This window comes from Podarcis gaigeae, assembly GCF_964106915.1.
Source record: "Podarcis gaigeae genome assembly, chromosome: 13".
NCBI classification, from domain to species: domain Eukaryota; kingdom Metazoa; phylum Chordata; class Lepidosauria; order Squamata; family Lacertidae; genus Podarcis; species Podarcis gaigeae.
In genome coordinates, this window is record NC_139689.1 from 14941056 (window position 1) to 14968904 (window position 27849).

Below are 27849 nucleotides of genomic sequence, written 5' to 3' on the forward strand. Positions count from 1 at the left end.
TGATTACAGTACTAACAACCACAACAACCTAGCAAGGGGAATGAAACACGTTGCCAGGGGAATTCCCCCGCGACGAGTCCTCCTAACGTTCAGGGTCAGGTGTACGCGTGCATTCCTTCCGCTTTGTGTGTATTCAGTACCCTCCACCCTCATGTCACGAGGAGCTTTGTCGGTAGAAGCCGCTTCCTCCTCTCCCCTGGTCTCCCGATCGCCACCCCCACCCAATACCCCCGGGGGCCCCAGGAGCCGCCTTCGCCCCGCCTGCCCCTTCCTCCTCCTCCTCCGTCCTGGAGGGGAAGCCGGCCGGGGAGGAGGATGCTGGTGCTGATGCTGCCTCCTCGGGTGGGCAGGGCGAGAGCGGTCCAGGGCCGTGACGGGCGCCGGAGCCCCGGCGTTGCCAGGGGCAACCTTTGTGGCCGGCCGGCCGGCGGGCGCGCGAGCGGGCGGGCCCTCGGCAGAGGCTGGCGTCCCATTGGCCGGCGTGCCCGTGACGACACCGTCGCTCTCCCCGGAGGCCGGTAAAACGGCCGCCTCCTGCAGGGAGAAGCGCAGTTCTCCCGGGAGAAGAAAGAGCGGAGGGTCCGGACGAGGAAAGCACCGAATCCCCCCATCAGTCAGAATCCGGCATGGAGAGAAGCGGAGATGAAAGGTCAGAATGATCCCGGTTGCGCTATATGTGGTATTACTGAATACACATATATGCACACACACACATATATATTGCAATATATATAATATGTGGATTATGGAGTAAAACCGGGGAGATCGCGCCTGCACGTGGCTCTCCTTGGATCGGTTGCTTTGCAAAGGGTCAGGCGAGGTGGGGCGCGATGCCCCATCTTTTCAGCACCCTGCCCCCCTCTAAAGCCGGAAATTTAATACTATGCCGCGTTTTCTACCTCGCATCTTTATGTGTGGGGCTTTTCATTTTTTCTCTCTCTCACCCCCCCCCCCAGGGTCCTAATCTCTTAGCGACGGCCCCGAAAGGTAGGGCGGTTTTAGTGTTATCCCCCCCTCCGTCCCATATTGTCGAAATAAGCTGAGGGGCTCGTTCAAGACGGGTAACGACGAAGGGGGGGGGGGTCCCTGATCTGCCAGCCTCGTGTCTCCTAGCGGTCAACTGGAGGTTGCGTTGCATCCCCCTTTCTCCCTCCACTCCCCCCAATCGGCTTTGGGGGTCTTTCCAGATTTGTCCTTCCTTCCTCTCCTGGCATTTAGGGTTGTGGGTTCTTATGATGCCCCCACTGTCTGTGGTGGTGGGTGCAGGGGTGCCAACTTGAATAAAATTTTGGGGTGGGGTGGCAAGCAAGCCCCATCACATATAATCAATAACAAGACACAGCACACACACACACACACCATTTTAAGGGCAGCAGTGCCCATCAACTTGGGGGTGGGTGGACCCCTCAAATATTTTATGGGGGGGGGGCAAAGGGACCTCGGTCCCTAGGAGTTAGCAGGGTGGGGTGGGGTTGGGGGTCTTACGGAGAAGACCAAAGCACAGACTGTGGTTATGGCATTTGGGACACCTGGATCCCAAGGATGTTGTGGCCTGAAGCTCTTGGGACAGAAGAGCTGAAGGGGAAGGGGATTGGGTCTTTTGTGTATACACGAGGGAGAGCCTGGAGGGGTAGGGTCCAGTTGGGGGTCTGGAATAGGGGATTGTACTGAGCAATGGGATGAGATGGGAGCTGATAGTTTACATAGTGTTTTAATAGGAATGCTTAGGGAGATTTGCCCAGTTTTCCCTCACTTCAAAAAAAGTACTCCCTCTCTCTCACACGTATTCACACTCTTGCCTTCCTGTCTTTGCCCCACCCAGCCTACTCGGGTAGGTCTCCTCTTCCCACTTCTGTTTTCACAACAACCCTGACAGGTAGGTTAGGCTGAGAGATAGTGACTGAGCTCAAGGTAACCCTTCCCACCTGTGAGCTTTGTGGCTGAGTGGGAGGATTTGAACCTGGCCGTCCCCTGGTCCGCGTCCAATGCTCGACAACAACCCTTTAGAATGATTTCCCTCCAGATTTCTGGTGAATGAGGGAAAGAAGGGCTGAGATAGCGCTCGGTTTACTTAATTCCACTGATTTCAAGGCTCAGGAATGATTGAGCGGCATCTTCGTACTTTACACTATTAATAACTAGAGGGAAGGGTAAGCAGGTCATGATCAAGAACACTAGGGCCTTTCTGAAGAGGAAAGGAAGTGGCTTTTTTACAGACACTGCATCTGGAAAGTCAGGTGTGGGTTTATAAAACGTCAGATCTAACTTGGGAAAGACCTGGACATAACACCACTTGAAGATGAAATACTTTACAGCCTAGTTTCCGTCATGACTCCTGTTCCTCCAGCCATCTGCACTTCAAATGCTGTCTCATCTCACCCCCTGTGGTTAAGAAGCGTGGAGACTGCCTTCGCCCTTGTGGTTGAGGGACAGCACTCTGCATGAGCTCTAAAGCACTGCTTCCCCCACATTCCAGGGCTGGGCTTTGCTACGGGAAAGCCGATTCTTATAGCCAAAGCCCCGGTGAAGTTTGATTCAAATCAGACTCTGGTTGTCCCAACCTCTGGAAGACAAATTTAAGGGGTTATCTTGCAGTGGTGGCTGGGGGTGGGGGCAGAGGTTCAGAGAGAGAAGCAGGTGAGAAATTGGCTTTATGGGTTAGGGCACATGACCTTTTCCCTGCAACTGTTGGCAACCTCTTGATTTCTCATTACTGTACTTCCATTTCTCTTACATCTCAGCTCATCTGTAAGTTCCTTACACAGCCACACCAGTTTCCTTAAACGCCTTCCACTTTTTCTTTCAGAAGCAGAACGTCTGCACTGAATGGTTGTCAAGAACAACCATTTATTTTCTCTTTCATAAGTTCATTAGGAAAGTACACCAATGGCAAATTCAATATTAGGCAAGCCTGGTGGTTTCCATACTGTTTAACTTGGTTTACCCAAATGAAAGTAAAACAAATAGGCTAATTCAGATCACTCTCTAGGACAGAGGTAGCCAACATGTGTCACAGACCAAAAAAAAACAAAAAAAACCCCCATCATCACTGACCACTGACCATGCTGGCAGAGGCTGATAAAGGGTTGTAGTCCAAAACAGCTGGAGGGCACCACCTTGGCAACCCCTGCTGCAAGACATGAAAAAAAACGGGTGCAGAATTTGGCTACTGCCCTATGTACTGTATATGTATGCTGCTTAGTATGGAAACATCTCATTGCGTTTCTCATTTCATTACGATGAAATCCACTGAAATCTAGCAACAGCAACTTCTTTTTTGGGTAGGTGGGTGGTGTGACCAGGGGGGAGAAACAGCTGATTCAGAGACAGCTCCATTTCTTTGGTAGCAGAGCTGCTAAAGAGAGGGAGAGGATATATCTGGGTTGCAATATGTTCAACTCAGCTTCCAGCTGTTTTTTTGAACCAGGGATGAGGAAACAGGTTCCTGGGCTATAGATCTCATTGTCCCTGGCCACTGACTGGGGCTGGTGGGAGTTGTAGCCTAACAATGTTTAACCATATGTCAGGAGTGCTCTGATGGTGTTTCCTGCTTGGCAGGGGGTTGGACTCGATGGCCCTTGTGGTCTCTTCCAACTCTATGATTCTATGATTCTATGAGTGTTTGACGGGCAGCCAACTGATCTAGATAAAGACCGCAGCGCTAAGAATGTAAGAACAGTTGTGGTGGGTTAAGTCAGTGGCCCAATCTAGTCCAGTTTCTCTCAGTGGCTAACCAGATGCCCCAGTGGGAAACCTGCAAGCAGGACCCCCTTCCCTCCCGCCATTGGTTTCAGAAATATTAATGTCTCCAACTATGGAGGCAGAGCAAAGCCATAATAGCTGAGTGGCCATCGATAGCCTTATGCATGCATTTGTCTAATCCAGGGGTCAGCAGACGTTTTCAGCAGGGGGCCAGTCCGAGGTCCCTCAGACTTTGTGGGGGGCCAGACTATATTTTGAAGGGAGGGAATGAACAAATTCCTATGCCCCACAAATGCAGAGATGCATTTTGAATAAAAGGACACATTCTACTCACGTAAAAACACGCTGATTCCTGGACTGTCCGCGGGCCAGATTTCGAAGGTGATTGGGCTGGATCCGGCCCCCCGGGCTTTAGTTTGCCTACCCATGGCTCTAATCCTCCTTCAAAGCCTTTCAAATTGGTGGCCATCACTGCCACTTTTAGAAGTGAGTTTCATAGTTTAAATGTGTGGAGAAGTACTTTACAGTGGTACCTCAGGTTAAGTACTTAATTCGTTCCGGAGGTCCGTTCTTAACCTGAAGCACCACTTTAGCTAATGGGGCCTCCTGCTGCTGCCGCGCCACCAGAGCACGATTTCTGTTCTCATCCTGAAGCAAAGTTCTTAACCTGAGGTACTATTTCTGGGTTAGTGGAGTCTGTAACCTGAAGCGTATGTAACCCGGGGTACCACTGTATTTCATCTGTCCTGAATCTTCCAGCCTTCAGCGTCATTGCAGGTTCTGGGGTTATGAGAGAGGCAGGACACATCTTTTCCTTTCACTTTCTCCATGCCACGTATAATTTTATAAACGTCGTATCATGTTGCTTTTTGCTCGCATTTTCTCTAAACTAAGAAGCCCCCCAAGGCTGCAACCTTTTCTCCCAGGAAATTTCCTCCTAAGACATTTCCTTAGGAACCCATTGACCTGGGAATTGGTCCCCACTGAACTGACTGGAAATGAACTCCCCTACAGGCATGTATAGAATTGCGCCATGAGGAGAGGCACACTTCAGTCCCAGGGGGACAAGTACGTTGTCATTTGCATGGAACCAAAGTGTGACTAATATTGCCTGGATCGTATGCAAAACATACAATTTGCGTCATTTAGTGTTGGGGCCAGAATTTAGCACGGAGGATGCGACAGAAAGTTGTACAGTGTCAGTGTAAAATATTATCTGGATTGCACAAGCTGGCTTACTTAAGAGGAGCTGACACAGTTCCACTGAAATTAGTGGAGGAAGCTAGTCATGATTAAGAGTCCTGATTTGAAGGGATACTAAGTTCAACAATCTGTGCCAGAAACAAACCCAATAATCCATGGCTGAAGAGTCTTGCATGGTCCGTAAGCTTGCAACATTTTACGAGCAACCATTAGATAAATAATAAATGTGAAGTTCTTCCATTGGAGAACAACATATTGCTGACTCAATAAGGGCTGTTATTGTCCTACAAGGAAACAGATTATTGGACGCTCTGTCACCCTTTGGGGCAACAAGTTTAGTTTTCTTCTCTACCAGTCATTGTTAATAAATAAGGAGACCTCTTTTTTCTTTTGCACAACCTTCAATTCACTTCCAGAATGTCTTCAGTGAGTGAGGGTGGAGTGTTGGGTGAATGTACCGTTATTTATGGATTAACAGGTTTTCTACCCTGTTAGTCATAATCGCTGAATAAGAAACCAGTTTTCTTTGGACTCTGCTTGGTAGGGCGAAGGTGATGGAAACTGCTGATCTGAGTGACTGGAAGGTGGGGTGTGAGTCTTTTCCAGGGGTGATGTTTTGTAGAGTTTATGTTATTGTAAGCTTGATCAGGGATGGGACACATGGGGAAAATAGAGGTGTTCAGTAAAAAGAATTTGGCCTCAGTATCTGGATGTGCCCTTTCCCCATAGCCTTTCCTTCAAAATGCCGCTACCAGTTCTTACTTTTTGAGTGGTGATTCTTAAACATAAAAGAAACAGCATAATGGAATTTATGATTATGCAGAAGGTCTGTGCAGTAGTCATTAAAGTGGAAACCTGTTTCGACAGCAGTAATTGTTGTTGTTGGCTGGCATCCGTCTGCAACACAACGGAGGAGTGTGCCTTTGTGGGTGAAGTCAAATCAGTTGGAGAGTTGCAGTGCCTACAGCTGTAGAGACCAATGCAGGAGAGACCAGTTTTGTTGCAGCTGGGACTGATGAAGGCATCTGGTTGTGTTGCTGCAGATGTACCATGATGATCCTTCTTTCTGCGCTGCTCCCAGCAGTCATTTTTCCTCTGTGGATACATGACCTGACTGTCTGTCTCCAGGCCCTGTGGTTGTCTGCAAGGGATTCCCACATGGTGAGGTTGATATCTCCATCCTTCTAGTCTGGTTTGCAGACATCTTTGTAACACACAGCTGATCTGCCTATAGGCTCCAGTGCCCGAAGCCAGCCCCCCCCCCAAGCACATATTTGGGGCACATCCTGTCATCTTCCATTCTGTGGACATGGCCAAGTCAGCATAGCTGTCACTTGGATAGGAGTGTGGACATGGGAATGTGAGCTTGGGGGAGAATATCTTGACACCGTGCATGTGGAGGGCGTTGAGGTATTGCTCCTTGACAGTTTTAAGTTACTTACAACTGACTTCCATAAAGCAACATGATCAACATGCAAGCCTATTAGATCTCAATCTTGGAGGCTTGCCAGGTTGAACAGACCCCCCGTTGCTCCTTGAATGAATGTTCACACCATCTTCAGTTGAGCTGAAGGCATATGAGGGCTTTGGGGAGAGGAATATGCCAAAGAGAGTCGGGGCAAGAACACAGCCCTGTTTTACAACGTTGCTCTTTATAGGGAAGGCGTCTAAGGATCAATAGCGCCTGTCCTCTTGGAAGGACGCAATCATCTTGTGGACCTTTGGTGAGCATCCTATCTTGTGGAGCAGTGTAAGGGTCCTTTTTGGCTGATGAAGTCAAATGCCTTTGTCAAGGTCCACAAAAGCGATGCACAAGTGGCGCCTCTGCCCCTGGGCATTTCTCCTGACGCAGTGAGAAAATCCTGCCAACTGTGGAGCTCTGAGCTCTAAATCTTCATCGTGACTCAGGTAGACTCTGCCAGCATTTGACCGCACTCTGTTGAGAACTATGCAGGCGCAGGCTTCCCCCGCAGTATTCAGCAGGGAGATCCCGCGGTAGTTGTTACAGTCATTAAAGCGGAAACCTGTTTTGACAGCCGTTAATGCTGTGTAAACACAATGTGGGCAATGTATTGCTCATTATCTCTCTGGTGCTTCTCCAGCACAAATCAGGCAAGGTTATATATATATATATATGTATTCCAGATAATTTTGAAAGGCAGTAACATTGTCCCTGCAAATATAGAATTCTGAAATATGACTCATTTACACATTTGAAGGCTTCTGAATATATTTGCTTCCTTCTCATGATAAATGCTACTTCTTGTTGTCATATGGGAGGGGCAAAGAATTATGCAGGTCATGGAAACACCACTCCCTTTTCCACAGAATCCTGCTCAGATCCCTGTCCACCTTCCCCTCCCAGCTTCTGAGATTTCACCTCTCTTGCCAATTAGTCTTGAGGACTAGAAACTTGCTGAGAGAGAGAAAGAGAAGAAATGAAAACAATTATTTTTCCAGCCTTCTCTACCTATAACCAATTCCTTTGTTTGACAGGTTGCAGTTGGGAAATGGTGTGTGTACATTCAACCTTGAGTGTGCCACTTCCTTGTTCCTTGTAGCTGTTGACTGACTAACCCATTGCTCTGATTGCAACCACGTTCATAGTAACCCTGTACGGTAGCAGATTCCTACTGCACGCTCATTTTATGCATTGTAAAATTAGAGGCTGAAGATAACGATTGGCTCCATTGCATCTGATAAGAGCTGGAACTTGTGCCCATCAGTCTTTCCGGTGGATTGTGTCAGCTGCAGTCTTGCTTCTGCCTCACCTCCATCATTGCAGAGTCAATCACGTATGGTGTAGGAAGTTGCATGTTTGTAGCCCATAGGCCTGAAAAGCCGTATTGGTGGGTGGGTGTGACCTGCTAGGTGCAGTTCTGACCGGATTCAGCAAAACAGTTCTTGTGTTCTTATGATTCCCTGGGGTGCCCACTGTGGGCACAGGAACACTGTGTTTTCATTAGCAGGCAAAGGAGAACAGCCTTCTCCCAACCTGAAGCCCTCCAGATGCTATTGAACAATACTTCCCATCACCCCTGACCATTGGCCACGCCAACGGCCCTCTGGTTTGCTCTAGCTCTTACAATCTTTACAAGTGGGACCTGCAACAAAATTCTGCAGTACATTCTTAATCCTCTTCAGGGTGCCATCCATTCCCTTCTCCAGGATTCCATAAGCTGTAAGACACCCAAGTAGGCCACTTCACTCTTCCCTCCTCCCCAGTTCCTGTTTCCCAAATGACAAATTCAGTATTCTGTGGCTCAACCATGTTGTTCACTTCTGCATATCTTGGGCTTGCATGCTGATGCTACCTCCCTCTGGGTTCTCCATGACCTGGGTTTGCTATTGGAGGGAACAATGGCTATTATTTGCTCATAAACTGGGTCCTCCTGGCGTTCATCTCTTCTTTCTAAGAACAGGCTTGCTAGATTAGACCAAAGGTCCGTCCATGCTCAGCATTCTCTCGCTGCCCTCCAACTATCCAAAGCAGACAATGAGGGCAGCAGGAGTGGTGCTGACGCAGAGATACAGTGTGTTACGCCAGCCCCATTGGAGCAGGAACAATACCCCACGTTCCTGCTCCTTCCTGCTCAACTTGAAACCGGAGCATGACGAATGTCCTGGGCAAGGGTGGCATTGCAGTTAGTCATGGCGAAGGACTGCTTTGCTCCATTGAGCAAGCACGGGAAGCTTCCCGATCTGGGCATTTGCATCCTCTCTCTGCTGTGCAATGGCACAATTTCCTGCTGGGCTCTCTGGCTTCCCCCTCCCCTTTCAATTGCATCACAGGCAGGCGGCCAACGAGGAGCTTCCCTGGCTCACACACCCCTCCTGCGGAGAGGCCAATCAGAAGCCAGAGATACTGCCGCAACCCCTTTCCTCCCCCTCCCTTCCAAGGCAAAATGATGATGCAAGGCAATGAGTCCTGATGTGAAGACACAACTTCCTGCAATTTTTTTTTGTTCTCTGACCCCACATTTCCCTTCCCTTTCTGATGCCCTCAGTCTGACCCCACTGCCTACTCTTTCTTTCCAGTGCTCTCGAGGCTTGTTCTGTAACCAGCCAGGCAAGCATATTCACATACCGCCCCCCATTCCGTAGAGACAGCCCCTGTTTTGTATTACCTGCCCGCAGTGAAATGCTCTCTTCCTTCTGCCTTGCAATGCCAACAAACGGAGCTACACGGGCCATTGATCTGACTTTTGCTATGGTTCTGTGCCTTTGTGGCGAGATTTCGGGAATGCCTTTTGGGGGAAAATGTTCCCAGCATGCTAGCTTCTTTTCCGCTGCTTCACCAGAAATCTATTGGTTCCCCCCTTCCTCCAAAGAGGTTGGGGGGGGGGGCTTATGTGGCTTTCCCTCCTCTATTTTAACCTCACAACAACCCTGTAAAGTAGGCTACATTGAGAAAGAAAGAAAGAAAGAAAGAAAGAAAGAAAGAAAGAAAGAAAGAAAGAAAGAAAAGTGCTTGAGTGGCCCTTGACAGCTTTCCTCTCAGGTAATCCAGCCCTCTGGTTGAACAAGAGCCCTGCTCTAACACAGCCTTCCTTTCTGCCATTGTGATTGGCAGCACACACAGGATCTCCTTTGTGCTCTCCCATCCAGGTACTGACCAGACCTGCTTAGCTTCAGCGAGATGAGATGGTGTCGTATGTTTATAGAGCATGTGCTGAGAATCAGACATAAAATGTTCCTGACTGGATTTGCAGCTGATTGGTAAGGTGCAGAGCCTGTTTGGTTTGTTGTTGCCCTTGCCCCCAAAGTCCAGGAACAGGCTGTTGTAAACAAGCAGGTGAAGGAGAGCTTTCTGTATTGTGTAAGGGACAAAGGGATATTGGCTGTTGCTGTGGACGTGTGGGGTGAGGTCAGGTGTTTCCAGCATGTTTCAGTGGGTCCACCTGACTTGTTCACTGCATGACCAGGAATGCACATTTGTGTGCTTTCGTTTGGTTGTGTACTTTGAGATCTAACGGACCCCGGGATTTTCTGGGGAGCCCTTTAGGCTCTCTGGAGAAGTTTGGATTCATTCTGGCCACGCAGCACGTCACCCGCTTCTGATTCCCTTCCAAAGAGAAGGCAATGACCCTGCAGTGTGGAGCAGAGTGTCTGGGCTTCAAGTTTGTGCGCAAAAGGGGTGGTTCAGTCACGGCCGGCAGCCAGCTTCTGTCAGTCATTAATCTGGAAAGACACTGGGGAGGGAAGTTGAGTGATGAGCAGGTCTCTGTGTTGAACGAGCCCTGAGGTCAATGGGGAACCAGCTACGCCTAAGGGTGGATGCAGAAGTCCCTGGAGACAAAGGCAGGACTCCCATCGCCCCCTAGATCTCCCCTTCAGTGCTGGCCAAGGCATTAACTAACATACCTTAACTAGGGTTGACATTTTAAAAACCTTCTGGTCCATTTGGACACCAGCTCCTGCTTTTGTTCATCTCTTCCCCTTAGTGGTGCCTGAAGCAGGTTAGGACCATAGGAAGCTGCCTTCAAAACATTGGTCCATCTTGCACTGTCTACATACAGACTGGCAAGGGCTATGCTGAGTTTCAGACTTAAGGACTTTCCTATCCCTGCTTGGAGATGCTGGGGATCGAACCTGTGACCTTATGCATGTGGAGCAGATGCTCTACCACTGAGCCACCACTCTTTCCCTTTCTACAGCCCCCCCTTTTTTTTTAAAAAAAAAGCCCATCGCCACTTCCCATGGCAGTGAATATCCCTCTGCTGCATGCTGCTGCTCTGCAAGGCTAGCCCTGTTCTCTCCCCACAGGAGCCGCTCTGCTAATCAGAGACACTTTGCACATGCTCAGAAACCCAAGGAAATGTATGATTTGGAAAGCTGGCTGCCAAGTAAATCCCTCCTCACCCCCAGCTTACTTATTCAAGCAAGAAGGACGGCCAGTTCCTCCCTCTACCCTCAAGCAGGGCACCTGTTTCTGGCAGGTGTTTAGCAGGTGAAGCTTTTTTGGTTTGACTGTGCCATTTCCCATTATTTAGCTGAAACCCTGCCAGAAAATAAAACAGATTGGCAGTCCTATGAGGAAGGCAATAAACCAGACTTAGAAACTGTCACGGCCAGATCAAGCATTTATCCTTCTTCCTTTTTCTGTGTTTGCTTTAATCTGCCTTTATCCTCACGGCTGCCCTATATTACCCTGATCTCATTACACGGCTGTGATGATTGGACATGGCTATTCGGCGAGAGCCTGCTTTCCTTCTGCACACCTCATTGCTGCAAGGTGGCTGACAGCGGGCCATTCATTTCTGCAAAAGGACGGGAAAATTATTCCCTTGCCTAAAATGTTGGAGAAATTCTCCCAGTCAGTGTTCTGTAGACGGTAATGAACTAGAAGGAGCAAGAGTCTAGACTCAGTGTAACACAACTTCCTTCCTATGTTCCCAAGCAACAGAAAGCAGACGAAGATTTTTCCTCTCCTGAGACACCTCTGCCTCAGATGTGTTGCAGCCTCATCATTTGTCAACAACTTTTTTAAAAAAAATCTGCCTGTGCTCTTCTGCCTTTCACAGTGTGGCAGATCCTAAACAGGTAATAATACTTAGCTCCCTGCCCTGAAATATGTCCGGTGCTGATTTCTCTGCAGATCAAACTGCCCTGAAAGGTACAAGGACAGTACAATCTTTCTTATTTTCCCCTCACTGGCCAGTTTGTAAGCCGACATGACAAGGAAGATGGCGCCAACACACACACACACACAATATTTACAGGTTCCTGGCACAAGTCTCTCTCTCCCCCCCCCCGCCCAATACTCTGTGTTGTGTCAGCTGTTTAAATGGGTGGGAAAATGTTCTGCCCTTAGCAAGGGGAAGACGTCAGTAGCAAGACGTGATGAGCACAACTTTGCCCCTGCTACACCCCGGCCCGCCGGATTTCCTTTTGCAAAAGCCTAGCGCTGCTCCTGTATGTGACGTATCGTGAAAACATTGCAGACATCCTTTTCGAGAACTGTTTATGACTGTGTTAGGGATAGACATGAGAGCGGTGGGGAAAACGTAACCCACGGTTGGCAATCACTTCCTGTTGCACTCCTCCTTCCCCAGGTTTCTACAAGAAAGCTGTGCTGCAAATCACTTTTCCGTTTCTGATTGCCGAGAAGGGCTTGTCATTGTTGTTGTTTTTGTTACTGTACGAACCTATGAGTCAGCTGAGTTGAAGGTGCTGGACTCTTCCTTCACTGGAGGTTTTTGGGTGGCTGCCCGCCAGGGATTCTCTAGCTGTGATTCCTCCACAGCAGTGGGTTGGACTTGGATGAAACCCTTTGGGTGTCCCTGACAATGGTTCTATGTGACTTTCTGCAAGTAGAGTCCATTCAGATTGGGCTCCTTTCATGCAACTCCACCAGCCGACTCCAGAGGAGAAGAAAAGGGAGCCCATCTAAGTAATGCAGGGGAATCAGCTGGAAGAATAGCATACCCTTCAAGGGTCCTGGTTTTCCCAGGACATTCTTGGAATTGCAGAAGCTGTTCCCTGAAAGGTTAAAAAGAGTTGGGGATGGGGGCACTTGCTATAAATAAAGGGTCTAGCTCTGCCCCTCTCATCAGGTGTCACCTGCAGTCTAAGGCCACACTGTACATTTAAAACTCTGTTGTACCACTTTAACAGTCATAGCTCCCCCTCAAAGGATCCTGGGAACTGTATTTCGTTAAGGGTGCTGGGAACTGGAGCTCTGTGAGGGGTTAAACTACAGCTCCCAAGATTCTTTGGGGGAAGCCGTGACTGTTAAAATGCTATAAATGTGGTTGAAATATATGGTGTGACCTAAAATGGTTTGACCCATCCTCAATAGTCTTATTTTCCTGCGTGTGTGTGGATTAGAGTTCATTTCTGCTTATTTTGGTGCTAAATGTCACCGTGTGAGGCAATTGTTCCTACGTTGCTTGGCTTTCTAAGTGGGACAATAAGGCCGTCCTGTAATTTAAACCCCGTTTGAATACATCAAAATGGATATGTGTGTACAGAGCAACTTAGATGGCCCCCATAATCCCATGTGGCTTTGCAGGGACATGCGAGAAGATCTGTTTGTGACCACAGACAGAGCATCATCGTGGCCTCCTGGGACACATTGTTCATATTAAATTATAAAGAAAGGGGGAAATATCTCTGACCCACACTTAGTCATTGTCCTTTCACCACACACTCAGTGTGGCTTACAGGAGCCCCTGCCACGGATGTTCTGTTGGGTTGTCAATTTTTCTGTCTGGTTTCTGTGCCTTTAATAGTAACGAGAAGGAACACGCCAGGGAGGAGAGTTCTCCTGAGAAATCTGCGCGGGAATGTGGCCCTGTCTCTGACCTTGCCTGATGAAATCTTGTTTGGAGAACTCCCGTCTGTTTTGGGGTTGTGTCCCAGCCTGAACCTGCTTCTTGCTCGAGATGCTTCAGGAATGCTGAGGATTCCAGGTTTTGGATCAGGCAGGCAGGATTCTGTGGTTTAGCTGTCAGACTTTCTTCCCAAAGAACTCTGGGAATTGTCTCTCTCTGAGAAGAACAAGGGATTTTCTAACAGCTCTCAGCACCCTTTGCAAACTACATTTTCCAGGATTATTTTGGTGGGATCCATGACTATGCAAAGTGGTGTGACGCTACTTTAAATGTGTAGTGCAGATGGGGCCCCAAATAATTTTAAAAAACCAAATAAATTATCATTACAGTTCATCAGGCCTCAAGTACAGCCATGTGTTTATTTCAGGTTTTTCTTTGCTGAGTGTCAATGAAAAGTTTTGGCTGCAACTGGCTGTGGTTTGGGTGAGAATATCATTCGCTGTGAAAAAGGAATAGGAATATATATATATAGCAGGTAATAAGAGGCAACAAAATAAAAGATTTTGAGTGTGTTTAGCCATTAAGCAGAGGCTTGACGACCATATGTCAGGAGTACTCTGATGGTGTTTCCTGCTTGGCAGGGGGTTGGACTCGATGGCCCTTGTGGTCTCTTCCAACTCTATGATTCTATGATTAGAGGAGTGGTACTCTTTAGGTATCTGCAGAAGGGGGGCTTACAACCTGAGACCTGACACAAAAAGGAAAGGGTTGGGGAGGAAAAAGGAAAAAACCAAAACTCCAGGCACGGTTTCTTAATGACCAGCATTCTTGCAATGAGCACCCAGTGCAGAGAGACTTTGAGGAGAAGAGAAGAGGAGACAAAGATTGCTGGTCCTTTTAGGAGAAGTGACTTTGGTCTTTCAAATTTCAGAGGCGCCCTGTGCAAGGATCTCTCTTGCCTGTGGGATTCTCCTTCCGCACCCTTAGGAGGATGGCTGCCTGTGCTGTGAGATGCCCCTCACGTGACTTTTGGGTACATCATAGGATGGTGTGAAGGAAACGTTTAGCTACCCTCACATAGAAACGGTAAATGCACAGGTGGAAGAAAGAAGCAGAGTCTGTCCAAGATCTGCACTGGGGCCATTGTGTGCCTTTAAAAACAAACAAAACAAAACTGGTTCATAAATGAGCAGCACCATTGTGTGCGTAGATGATGACGCAGTTACTCTTTGACAGGAGCCCCATGGAAGTCTGCCTCTTCAGAGAAAGGATATTCTGCCATCCCTTAGGCTTCCCACTTTATTGGGCGTCTGCGGAGGGCGAAAGATTTATACGAGATCTCGGGAGAAGCCAGAGGATAGCCACGGAAGGCGGCTTGCCAGCCTGCAAAGTGTTTCTGCCCAAATAGTGTATTAACCCGCTGAGCAGAGACAGAAAAACATATTACTGTATAAAAGGCGTAACGGCGTCCTTGGGCAAGTCTGGCGCTGGGAGTTGTTAAGAGAAACCTTTTTGTTTGCTTAGTCCTTTCATATGATGCTCAAAGAATCAGTCACTTTGTCTCTCTCTCTTTCTCTTTCTGCACTGTTGTTCCCTGTTAGCTCAGTAAAGTTTTTGGGGGTGAACCCCTAAAACGACAACAAGATGGCATCCTAAGGGTTGGGGATACAGATCCCCCAAGCCAAGAGGGATCCCAAAAGAGGGTTGAAGCTTACGGTGAAAAGTGAGCGGGGCACCTGTCCTTTTTTAGTTTGATAAGTGGTATGTCTTTTATTTATTTATTTATTTATTTATTTATTTATTTATGGCATTTTCTGGCCCAATGATCTTATCCCCCCCCCCCTCCTTGGCATCTCTCCCTGGAGACACCGTTCTTCTGAAGCAGCTGTGTGTGTTCTTGCTGCGGCTTTGTCCTAAGGCTCGGCGGGTGGCGCTGAGAAGTCCTCCCAGCGCCAAAAAGGCATTTAAATAGGTTTAAGCAAGCAGATTAGGAGGTGACGTCAAGGAGCAAGGCACGTGGATTTTCCCTTGTCTTTGAACCCTTTCGCCCAGGCTCCCTGGTCCTTTGATACAGCTCTTAGGTCCCTTGTAGGTTTCAAGAGGGTCTTTCCTCATTTTTGGTTCTGTTTAAGTGGCTTCCTGGCCCAGCTGCTGCCAGGGGCTGGAGGTAGAAACCCAGGTCTCTTCCCTTGGCCTTAGGTTCAGGTTGCTAGGATTGGGCCCAGAGAGAATCCTAGTATGTTTCCAGTGTTGTGGAGAAGGGAGTAATGTACTGGCACAGACCTTTTCCATCACCACAGGTGATTTTCATCCTGTATGCCCACAGAAAGGCATGGAAGTTCCCTTTTTTCTTATGCAGATGTTCAGGATCCCTAGAAGGAAAAATCAGTGGTTCGGAACTGTGGTCCTGAAATCTTATGCCATAATTAAAATGGTTAGTCTGTAAGGTGCCACAAGCCTCCTCCCCCTTTTTTTTTGCTGCAAAAGGATGTAACTGCTCTGAAGAGAGTGCCCAATGTGTTGTTTGTGTGGCTGGGACAGATTTGAACCTGTGGCCCTCCAGAAATGGTTAGACTCCAGCTTCCATCAACTCCAGCTAGCTTGACCATCGGGCAGGGAGGGCCACAGGTTCTCTGCTGAGAATTGGGGTGTCACAAGCACGCAGCCCCACTTCCCCCTGGGAAACGTCAGCCAATGCAGCCAAAATATTCCCCTGGAGGTTAAAATTCAGGGAAGGTTTATCTTCGGAGAGTTCTGTTTGCAGGTTGTCGTCTGCAATGGAAAGCTACAAAGGAAATTGCAACCTGGCCGGTTCGCCAACTGGAATTTTTTCAAAGCTATTGTGGCGCAGCTTAATTTGCAGGAATGGCCTGAGGGGTAGGGCGTTGGCGTTGGCGTCGGCAGAGGAAGATGTGATTTGCGTGGAGTTTCATTGGCATACAGTATTTGGAAGAGGCTGGCACTGCCAGCTAAAATGGAACTCCCTTTAGATTATGGTATGGCAGCCCAAGATCTGCATTTGGAACAGAGGAAGGAACTGTACATTCTCCAAAAAGTGGGGACTATTTGCTAGGTATTGCCAAGGGCGCCACCAAATTCGCCAAATTCACAATGGGAACATGAGGAACGATAGAAGCACTGGGCATTCTTGAGAGTTTGGTTTTTTTAAAAAATGGAGTTTGGGAGGACAGTCGCAGAAAACTTTATGAAAAGGATATCTGAAAGCAAAAGGTAAACTTGCAAGTAAATTGATCAACAGCGTTTTTCATTTTTGAAAGCCAAGGTGGCCTGGTGGCTGGAACTGGGAGCCATGGTGTCTCGAATTCAAATTGCACACCAATACGAGAGCTGGAACAATGTAGTGGTTACGACTTTTGAATGAGGAGGGCTGGGGAGACCCGCGTTGATATTTTCTCAGCATAGCCTACCTCATAGGGCTGTTGTGCAGTATGTGTGTGATCTATCTATCTATCTGGCCAGTTGTGTCATTCTGTCCTCCTCTGACGAAGGATGGGATGTAAACATAGTATGTCAATCCATAAAAAATTTTTGGTCTGCAGCCCTGCCCAACTGGGGACGCAGGTGGCGCTGTGGGTTAAAGCCTCAGCGCCTAGGACTTGCCGATCGAAAGGTCGGCGGTTCGAATCCCTGCGGCGGGGTGTGCTCCCGCTGCTCGGTCCCAGCGCCTGCCAACCTAGCAGTTCGAAAGCACCTCCGGGTGCAAGTAGATAAATAGGGACCGCTTACCAGCGGGAAGGTAAACGGCGTTTCCGTGTGCGGCTCTGGCTCGCCAGATGCAGCTTTGTCACGCTGGCCACGTGACCCAGAAGTGTCTCTGGACAGCGCTGGCCCCTGGCCTCTAAAGTGAGATGGGCGCACAACCCCAGAGTCTGTCAAGACTGGCCCGTACGGGCAGGGGTACCTTTACCTTTACCTTTTTACCTGCCCAACTTGGTGCCCTCCAGGTGTTTTGTATGTGGTGATAAATATTGCTCTACCTGACAGGGCTATTGGAAGGATCCCTAGAGTTGTGTAGGTGAGGTGCCTCAAGCATGCAGTATGCAAATGGATTATGAATTAATGCAAATGCTGATTAATAATTAACAATTAGAAATGGTTTGTTTTGTGTTTCTCCCATGGAAAAGGAATAGTTTTGAAGGGCCCCCCAGTTAATTTATTTTACTTCACTTTATCTCTTTCCCCCAGTGCCGGCTTTACGTATAAACTAAACAAGCTATAACTTAGGGCCCCACTCTCTTGGGGCCGCCCAAAAAAATTAAAGGAAAAAAACCTGGATGTACATTTCCAAAATATAAGGTAAAAAACAAATAAAATGAAACCTACATACAGCAGCAGTGTTTTGTGTTCTGTAGGCTCATATTTTGTTATCTGCAAATGGCTTAAGATACCTATTAGGTCCATAAATTACCTTATAGCATATATTCAACACAAAAAACAGCGACAATTTGTTGTTGACAAAGGACAGCTGGACATATAAAGGGCCCCATTACCTTCAGTAGCTTAGGGCCTCATGAAACCTAAATCTGGCCCTGCTCCCAGGGAAGCAGCGATGCTGGGCTGGACATCCTTTCCCTCCTGACCCATTCCACCTTATCCTCACAACAACCCTGCAAAGGTAGGGCAGACTGAGAGTTAGTGACTGGCCCAAGGTGACCCGGTAAGCTGCATGGCTGATGTTTGTACTTAACAAAACTTCAGGATTAATCTGTTTCTCGCTTTTTGTGTGTGTTTGGTTGCTGCCCCCTAGTGGCATGAAGTCTGCCCTGCAAGCCCCAGCCTGGCCAACCATGTGAATATGTGCATCTCTTTTTCTCAGGTACACATATGAAGACTGCAAGCGGACGGCCGACTGGCTGCTGTCCCACACCAAGCTCCGGCCCAGGGTCGCCATCATCTGCGGCTCGGGCCTCGGAGGGCTGGCTGACCTCCTGAAGGACCAAGTGGCCTTTGAGTATGGCAAAATTCCCAACTTCCCTGAAAGCACAGGTAAAAAACCCATGGAACTGGTGATGGAGGAACCAGGGATGGGGTTGGATAAACTGTATGGCAGCCACTAGGGGGAGGGCTAGTAAGCAGCAGCTGGGAGGCGCTACTGTACAGCCCAGTGGCCAATAGGGGGCAGCAGCGAGTCCTTTAACACTTTGCTTGCCTCATTCCAGTTGTCGGCCATGCCGGAAGGTTGGTGTTTGGGAGCCTCAGTGGGACTCCAAGTGTGGTGATGCAAGGCCGCTTCCACATGTACGAAGGGTACCCGCTCTGGAAGGTGAGTCACTCCACAGAGCTGCAAACCTTTTGAAACTCGAGAGGTGTCCAGCTGATTACAATTTCAGGAGTGGGATGGTCAATAGTAACGGACAATGATAAAGAAGATAGTGCCTCTGAGCCTATGCAAAGGTCCTCTGCGTCTTTACTGGTCCAACACATCTGGGATGATGGGTGAAGACGGTTCCACAAAATTTAGCCTCATCAATTTTCATGGTTCCTTGGGCATGTGCAGAGTGCAAGGGGACCTGAGAGCTGAAGGGGAAGAGTTTTGGCTTAGGACTGGGCGTAAGGTCCGATTTCAAATCCCCGCTCAGCTGGGTGACTTTGAGCCAGTGATGGCCTCATCCTAGCCCGCCTTGCAGGGCTGTTGTGTGAGAATTGCATTCAACGCAGGAGGGCTGGCACTGCCTGCCAGCGTCTTCGCCTGACATCACAGTATTTCGCTTGAGGAACTCAGCGGAGAGGAGGATGCGGATGAAGCTATAAATTGTGTGTGTGTGTATTAATGCTTTATTAGAATTTCATTTATAAAAAGAAAGAATGATAAATAAAAGCGTGAATGAAAATAGAAATAAAAGAAAAATACTCAATACCATTTCCATACATTAGTATACAGATATGTATAATTATCCTAGTACAAATATATTTATATATTCTGTGTAAAGTTGTTCCAAATATCACATTTATCCAAAGAAAGTCTGTGTCTATATGCAGACTGTACATAAGTTGCTAGAATTTGTTGGTCCCCACCCGTCACTGACTCCGGCTCCACCTACTATATGGGCCCCAATGGGCACCAGCCATGGTTGGTCCCAAAGCGCCCTTCTACCTCTCCTGAGTGCCGCTTCTGTCCCTCCCTCCCAGGTGACCTTCCCGGTCCGGATCTTCCGTCTGCTTGGTGTTGAGACCCTCATTGTCACCAACGCGGCTGGGGGGCTCAACCCCGAATACAAAGTGGGGGACATCATGGTGATCCGCGACCACATCAACATGCCGGGCTTTGCTGGGCAGAACCCCCTGGTGGGGCCTAATGACGACAGGTAAGGTGGGGCTCTCGTCCTTCCTCCATGAGATGCAACAGGTTGGCCTCAGTTAGACTCTAGAGCAGTGTTTTCGGACTACAATTCCCATCATTCCTGACATTGGTCTTGCTAGCTAGGGATGATGGGAGTTGTATTCCAAAAACAGCTGGAGACCAAAGGTTGAGAAACATTGCTCTAGAGGCTCCCTTTTCCTTTATTATGGTGGTTGTGGAGAACTTGAGAGCCGCCCAATGCTGCTGGACTCCAATCCCAGCAGCCTCCAGTCAGCATGTCCATGGCCAGGGATCATGGGAGCTGAAGTCCAGCAATATCTGGAGCCTTGCAGGTTGCCCACCCTTGCCTTCATAGGAACATAGGGGTGGTGGTCCTCCAAGTCCATCTGTTTGAGCTTCCCTTCCAGAGGATGGGCTTTTAACTCACCCAGCGCTGCTCCCGCTCACAAGTCAGGCTGTTTGGGAGGCAGCATAGCCCAATGGGTAGAGCTTATGCTTTGCATGCAAGAGTTTCAAGGCTCAGTCCCCAGCTGCTGTGCACAGTGGTTGGCCGCTGTGACAACAAGATGGTGGACTAGATGGGCCATTGGCTTGATCCAGCAGGCTCTAGTTATTTTGTTAATGTTCCTTCTCCTCCCTCCCCTCGTCCACAGGTTTGGGGTACGTTTCCCGGCCATGTCGGATGCCTACAACGAAGACTTGAGGAAACTGGCCCACACGGTCGCATCGGAGATGGGCTGCTCCGGGTCGGTGCGTGAGGGAGTCTATTGCGCCTTGGGGGGTCCCAACTACGAGACCATCGCTGAGTGCCGCTTCCTTCAGCGCCTGGGCGCTGACGCCGTGGGTCAGTTGGGGGCAGAGCAAAGGGGGCTTTGGGGTGGGGAAGAGGTACGTTGTGCCATTTTGAAAGGAGGCATTCTCTGCCACCCCATGCTGTTGGCTGCCTCTAACATGGGGTAAAGGTAAAGGGACTCGTGACCGACTCTGGGGTTGTGGCGCTCATCTCGCTTTATTGGCCGAGGGAGCTGGCGTACAGCTTCCAGGTCATGTGGACAGCGTGACTAAGCCACTTCTGACAAACCAGAGCAGTGCACGGAAACGCCGTTTACCTTCCTGTCGGAGCGGTACTTGTTTATCTACTTGCACTTTGATGTGCTTTCGAAATACTAGGTTGGCAGGAGCAGGGACCAAGCAACAGGAGCTCACCCCGTCGTGGGGATTCGAACCACTGACCTTCTGATTCGCAAGTCATAGGCTCTCTGGTTTAGCCCACAGCGCCACCCATGTCCCATGGGGTAGCAGAGCCTATACTTGTGTTTGCCGTGGGCAACCATTTCTATGACCCCCTTACCCATGAAACAGGCAGCAATTAAGCAGGTGCAGTTTTACTTGGAGCTGCAGCAAATGGTGGGGGAAAGCCCTCTCTGGGGCAGGGCTGTGCAGAGCGCAAGTTGGGGTGCGCTGGCATGGCCTAATGCACCCACATATTTAAATCCCCCCAGGTGTTGTTGCACTACAGTTCCCATCATCCCTGACCATCCCTGACCAACCTGCCAGGGGGCTGATGGGAGCTGGAATCCAATAACATCAGGAGGGGCACTGATTGCTCCAACTCAGGGGTAGAAAACTTCAGGCCTGGGAGCCATACACGGCCCTCAGGCCTCTCAATGTGGCCCTCAGAACTCTGCCCTGATGCAGTTGCTCTAACTTCTCAACCCCCCACTTTATTTTCCCCTCAGGCATGAGCACTGTCCCCGAGGTGATTGTTGCCCGCCATTCCGGCATGCGCGTCTTCGGTTTCTCTCTCATCACGAACAAGGCCGTCCTCGACTATGAGAGCAAGGAGAAGGCCAACCACGCCGAAGTGCTGGAGGCCAGCCGCCAGAGCGCCCGCACCCTCGAGAAACTGGTCTCCCTGATGGTGCAGCGCATTGAGCGCAACAACAACTTGGCCTAGTGGCGCACTTTGCGCCGGCCCCCTGCCGATCTCTCGCCAGCAACGTCTTGCCAAGTGGGAGACCACACCCCGCTTGCCGGATCGTGCGCGGACCAGGCGAGGAGAGCATGGCGACTGACTGTCCCGTCCTCCCTGCCCCCCGAAATATTCTTCCTTTGTTGAATCCTGCTGCTGAGTCCTCTACTGTCCAGACAGTAGTTGGAAACGTCGTTCTGCTGCAGTACCTTGACCGTCTCAGGCTGCCCAAGGGCTGCGCCTCTGTTTGTGTTTCTGATCTCTAGCCTCTGAGACGGTGCTGGTCCATCTTTGTGTGTTTGAGTGTGAGTCTTTCTCTCGTCTCTCCCCTCGTATTTCAGGATTTTGTGTACAGCTCTTAGGTTTCCCTCCTCGTAATCCCTGCCAGGGCAGGAATAAGGTTGCCAGTTCCGGTCGTCTTTGATCTTACGGGCCTCTTACTAATTTACCTCTTTCATGGCACTTCGCTTTTTAAAGGTTGAACTACAGAGAGCGGGCTTCTGAAACCCTGAAAGCTTCCGTTTCAAAATGGCCGCTCTCTCGTCAGCAGGTTCCTCAGGTAGAACCCAGCTAATACTGTGCTGCTCGCTTGATCGTGAAGGCCAGGATTTCAGTCCCTTGGATGTCAGGATGCTCACTTTGCCTTGAGGCATCCTTTGTAGGATTTCTGGTTGAACTCGATGGGCCTTTGGCCTGACCCTGCAGGCTCTTAAGTTTGCTAGGAAATGGCTTCTTTGTCCCCCTCAGAGATCAGTACTTCCTCTCAGATCAAGCAATGGCCATTTCTCCTTCCAGGATATGTGTGTGTTTGTGTGTGTGTCTTCATTTAGTCCCCTTGTTCGTCTGTTTGAAGACTCTTTGCCTCTCCATAACAGTTGCTTCTTCTCGACTTCCTCTAGAAGGGCTTCATGGATGGAGATGGTAAGGAACTTTTGTTCACTCGGAACACATTAAGGGGCAACCAGTCTTCCTTTGCCCCCAACATATCAGCCCCAAAGGTGGCTAATGTTTGGACTCTAAATATCCAATGAATTACTCAGAACCTGGGTTCATCTGCACACAATAAACCACCAAGGCCTCAATCTCACAAAGAGCAGCAGATTGTGGGGTAGCAAGCTTGTGTTTGGATCAGCTTCAAACAGCAGGTGCGCTGCTGACACGACAGAATGCCCCTCCATGCGTAAACAATCCCTGCACGTGGAAAGCTAGCTCATCATGGAGCTAGCTGGCCTAGAATCCTGACCTGCTAGTTTTCTATATGCAACAATATTTTTTATTAGTTTGCACAGAGGAGCATTCAGCGACAGAAGCCTGAAACAGCTTTGCCACCCCTACCCCTTCGTGACAAATTACTCCCAAGGTCCTGCTGTCTCTGTGCCCATCTCCAGCCTTTTTTAAACGAAAATATTATTAAGTGAATGAAGTTGGTTTTATGTTGCCACCCCTATAGGAACCAAAGGAGCAACATTGTATTCGCTTCTCTGTCAACTCCTTTTTTTTGGCCTCCAAAACCCAACAGACATTCCCATCTGGATTTCCACTGGAAGTGGCCAGTGGTAGTGTGGGAATGGATGATCGATTTCCTGCCATGACACATGGGATTGACCCATGGATATTCTCCCCCCCCCCCCCAAAAAAAACATTCTGCGGTGGAGAACATGGTTGGACCATTGCAACCCTGCTGCAAGCGATGGGGTTCTGAGGCCAGTCTCCGAATGCTGGACATCTTGGCCTTTGAGACACAGCAGCTTCTAATCTAGAGGGTGACAATGTGACACACACACACACACACACACACACATACACGTGTTCTTTTGGTGCTGGGATCAAGGATCCTGCTGGTCGCTGGCAGCCTCCATGCTGAGGAATCCGAGTACTTGTGAATGTATACTGTAGCCCCGTAGTAAGTCTGAATTTGGCTGCATTCAGAGCTTTGCTTGTGCCTTGCCACACAGATTTGCGGCAGCTTGGTGTTAGTGAAGGCGATCCCTTTATCTCTCCTTTCGCGTTCCAGGCTGGATTGCTCCTCGTTATTCACATCTGACACCAGAGCAGTTTTTAAATTGGAGCGGATGACTAGACGGCCTCGTAGAGCGGCTTGTGAGGGGTGTGTGTGAGTGAGTGAGCGAACAAACAAAGGCTTAGTGCTAACTCCACAGAGGCCAGAATAAATCACTTACTCTCTTTACCCCTGGCAAGACTTGCCCAGGGCCCTTTTGGCAATAGCTTTGCTGTCTTGGCGCAGTAGTGAACACCCCAGCTGCTGTTTCTGGTTTGAGAGAGAGTTGTTCCCGTAGCAGGAGTAAATTGCTTTCCTGTGTTGCTTGCACCAGCCTGGTGCACTCCAGATGTTTTGGACTACAGCTCCCATCATCCCTGGCCAGCATAGGCTGATGGGATTTGTAGTTGGCAAAAAGTAAATTTGCATACATGGTGTGGGGAATCTGTTGGCCTCCAGATGCTCTTGGACTACAACTCCCATCATCCCTGACCATTTGAACTAGGACTGGGTGGGGAGGAGCTGGAGTCTGACAACATCTGGAGAGCCATAGGTTCCCATATGCCTGGTTTTGGTGATCTTTACCCGACACCACAGAATTTTCGCAGTATGGAACCTTTCATCCAGTTTGGATGATTTGTCGGGCCTCATTTTGACCTGTCCATTATTTCCAGTGGGTCTACTCTGAGTAGGACTAACGCCAGATCCCAACCCTCCCATCTCACGTCAAATTCCTGTTTTAAGGCCCGGGTGAAAAGTTGCCCACAGCTCTCGGTCCTGCAGAACAGAAGCTGGCACAGATGAGCTTTTGATATCTTACATCTCTGCATGTGGGCTGCTTTGAAAGTTGGTTTTACTGGCCCTGTGTTAATCTGGGAGCTGTCCAATCCCAGATGGGCTTGATTTCCACATAAAGCGATACATGAACTCAGGTACAGCTGCTGTCCTGCTTTGCTGACTGCGCTCAATACTTCCTCCCTGGTTTCTGCTTGAAAGGCCTCTTCCTTGTCTCTCTATTTTTAATTATTTTATTAGCAATATCAGTCCACGGACCACGAAACTGCCCCCCCTAAACCCTGTAGATGCTTGATGAGGCAAAGAGGAACTCTGGTATGAAGGACACAATGATTTATATCCGTTCAGCGGCTCTGAAGGATTGGAAATGATATATAAATATATCTATATATTTTTGTAGAGCATTCTGCACTTTCTTTGTTTTATTTAAATGAATGAATGGGCCTCCCTATTTTAATTATTAAAATGACATGAGTAAATAATAAAAGTTGGAATGAACAGATTTGACGTGCTTGGCTTTGTGGGTTTTTTTGTCGGGTCACTTCACTGTGGGCAGCCCTGCAGTAAGACGGACAGAAGGAGAATCTTGCACTAAGTTTTCACAAATTGAGTCCCCTACCCTAAGGAACAGGGAATCGTATACACAAGAAGTTGGCCAAATGTGAAGCTGGGGTAAAGTATACCAGATCCAGACTCCATTCAGGAGACAGGGCTATTGTTTTATTTTTATTAGGTATCTTGTGGTTTTATATACTGCCCTGAGACCCCCGGGTATAGGTCGGTATATAAATAATAATAATAATAATAATAATAATAATAATAATAATAATAATATTGCTGGCTGAGCTGGCCTAAGCCTGGCAGAGGGCAAACAAGAGTTTCAGTTAAAGGTAAAGGGACCCCTGACCATTAGGTCCAGTCGTGACCGACTCTGGGGTTGTGGCGCTCATCTCGCTTTACTGGCTGAGGGAGCCGGTGTACAGCTTCCGGGTCATGTGGCCAGCATGACTAAGCTGCTTCTGGCGAACCAGAGCAGCGCACGGAAACACCGTTTACCTTCACGCCGGAGCGGTACCTATTTATCTACTTGCACTTTGATGTGCTTTTGAACTGCTAGGTTGGCAGGAGCAGGGACCGAGCAACGGGAGCTCACCCCGTTGCGGGGATTCGAACTGCCAACCTTCTGATTGGCAAGTCCTCTGTAGTTAAACCACAGAGCCACCTGCGTCCCCTGAGTTTGAGTTAGGCCACCCTTTTTTCCAGCTTACCTTGCACCATGGTAACAAGTCACATGACCATGCTAAATAGGCTTAGGATCTGGTCTACGTCCTCCGTGCCACATCCAGTTTAAAATCCACCAGCCTTGGCTCAGCCAGCTGGATCCCAGTTCAGCCAGGATACACCTAGCTGTGTGCCAGGAACCTCTTGGCTCAGCTGGAGATCCACTGGATCATCTCATCCTGGTAGATCTTGGTTTTCTAGGTTTTCTCCCTAGATTTATTCCCCTCTGCTTCATGGTGGATATGAGATCATCTCTATGTCTGTGAGGTTCAGGAGAAGTACAGGTTAAGAGCTTCATGCTCAGTCTAGCCTTAACATACCAGAATTTGAAAGTTCCATTTCTTCCCCACCCACAAACCTCACAGCTATGAAACTATGGCAGTTTTGCCCTTAACAGATTTATCTATTGGATGCACCGCTGGTAGGCAATTAAAAACATTTTTTAGTTTTGTGTATTGGATATGGGATTATAAATGTTGAGTGACAAAGTGTAATTTTGAATCTCGAAATGAAATGAAATATTCAGAATAAAAAAGTAAAAGCCCATTCAGTCCAGCATCCTGTTTCTCAAAGTGGCCAAACCTGAAAGCAAGACCTGAGAGCAACAGCACACTCCCCAGTTGCAATTCCCAGCAGCTAGATTTCCAGGGCATTCAGTCTCTGATCCTGGTGCAAATCCTGTCGCTGCACCAGCTTACTAGGAGGGAAACACCACCGGTTGGATTTCAGCCTGTTTGCTGCACACATCTCTTCAAGGAGACCTTTCACAAGCAAAGGGTAGCTTCTCTTATTTGAAAAGGCACATCGGGGCGGTAAGAATCACAAAGTGAGGTTGGTGGAGGCTTTGGCCAAATGTAGCTATATACTGGTGTCTTCCTAGATTAAGAAAATAAGATAAAATAAGCATTACAGGAAAAAACGAAGTCTCTCTCTTAAGTGCAGGATCAATATGTATGGGAAAGATGCGGGCTTGAGGCGAAAAAGTTTTGAACTATATAGCCTGCACTTTTTATACAGTAAAAGGTAAAGGTACCCCTGCCCGTACGGGCCAGTCTTGCCAGACTCTGGGGTTGTGCGCCCATCTCACTTAAGAGGCCAGGGGCCAGCGCTGTCCGGAGACACTTCCGGGTCACGTGGCCAGCGTGACATCGCTGCTCTGGCGAGCCAGAGCCGCACACGGAAACGCCGTTTACCTTCCCGCTGGTAAGCGGTCCCTATTTATCTACTTGCACCTGGAGGTGCTTTTGAACTGCTAGGTTGGCAGGCGCTGGGACCGAGCAACGGGAGCGCACCCCGCCGCAGGGATTCGAACCGCCGACCTTTCGATCGGCAAGTCCTAGGTGCTGAGGCTTTAACCCACAGCGCCACCTGCGTCCCCTTTTATACAGTACAACGTATTTAAAAACAATTCAACAATTATTCCGAATATAGAAAGTAACAGTCCTCTACCGCTAGATGGCGCTGATCAGTCATAGAAGCCAACAAGATGCTCAATGTCCTACAATTCCACGTGGCACATAGTGACAGAGGTTGCTAGATAAACTTTTTACGGACCCAATGATCATAGCTGGCTCGTTGGTCTAGGGGTATGATTCTCGCTTAGGGTGCGAGAGGTCCCGGGTTCAAATCCCGGACGAGCCCTATATTTATTGCAATACTAAACCATGAGTGAACGTTCCTATAGTGTCGGGTTTTATCTCTTTTCTCCTAAGAAGAAAGTTGCGTACTATAAAAATTCCTTAAAAGACAAAGATTGATCCTGGGCAAAAAAATTCTGTGGTCTGTATTCTGAATTTCTGTAATTCTGTAACATTTTCCTGGTGGCAAGTCCCATTGAACATCTAAATAGATGTGTCTAGGATTGCACTTGAATGCTGTTTTCAGAATATCATGGGTGGAACAAATGAATGCATATTAACAGCATTAATAAAAATAAAACAAAATGTTCCTGACTTCAACTGTTATTAAATATCCCCACCTGAGTTGTGACCGCCCACCAACTTGCTTTTCAGTTCTTAAACACAGCACCAAAGTGTGTGAAAAATAATAAAAGAAGAACCCCGCAAAGCATGTGCAGTGTGTTTTCCTACCCAACCATGTCAAACACATCAAGGATGAAAAGAAAGGGTTTGCAGATTGGAAGTTATGACCCCTTTAAAAAAATTAAAAAATAAACACAGAGAGAATTGTGCATATATTACAACTCAACCAATCCTCCATTTCTTAAAAGTGTTATTAAAATCGGCATCCATACATTATGGCATTAATTTAGAACCATGTATCTTCTAAACACACACAC

At 48.5% G+C, this 27849-nt stretch overlaps 1 protein-coding gene and 1 long non-coding RNA gene across 2 annotated transcripts in view; one reads left to right on the forward strand and one right to left on the reverse strand.

Moving 5' to 3' along the window:
* The window catches only part of LOC310829325, a 33359-nt gene extending 5775 nt beyond the window's left edge, over window positions 1-27584 (reverse strand). Inside the window, exons 1-2 of the long non-coding RNA XR_014557226.1 lie at window positions 26957-27584; window positions 25332-26585 (exon numbers count right to left, since the gene is read on the reverse strand). This is a non-coding gene — a long non-coding RNA (uncharacterized lncRNA). The remainder of the gene's footprint in view (window positions 1-25331; window positions 26586-26956) is intronic.
* PNP (purine nucleoside phosphorylase) lies at window positions 495-24771 on the forward strand. The gene is made up of 6 exons (XM_083707544.1): window positions 495-649; window positions 18019-18188; window positions 18362-18465; window positions 19332-19507; window positions 20157-20347; window positions 21243-24771. The coding sequence occupies exons 1-6, from the start codon at window positions 627-629 to the stop codon at window positions 21458-21460; spliced, it is 882 nt and encodes a 293-aa protein (XP_083563670.1). The 5' UTR covers window positions 495-626; the 3' UTR covers window positions 21461-24771.
* Window positions 27585-27849: the final 265 nt, after the last annotated feature.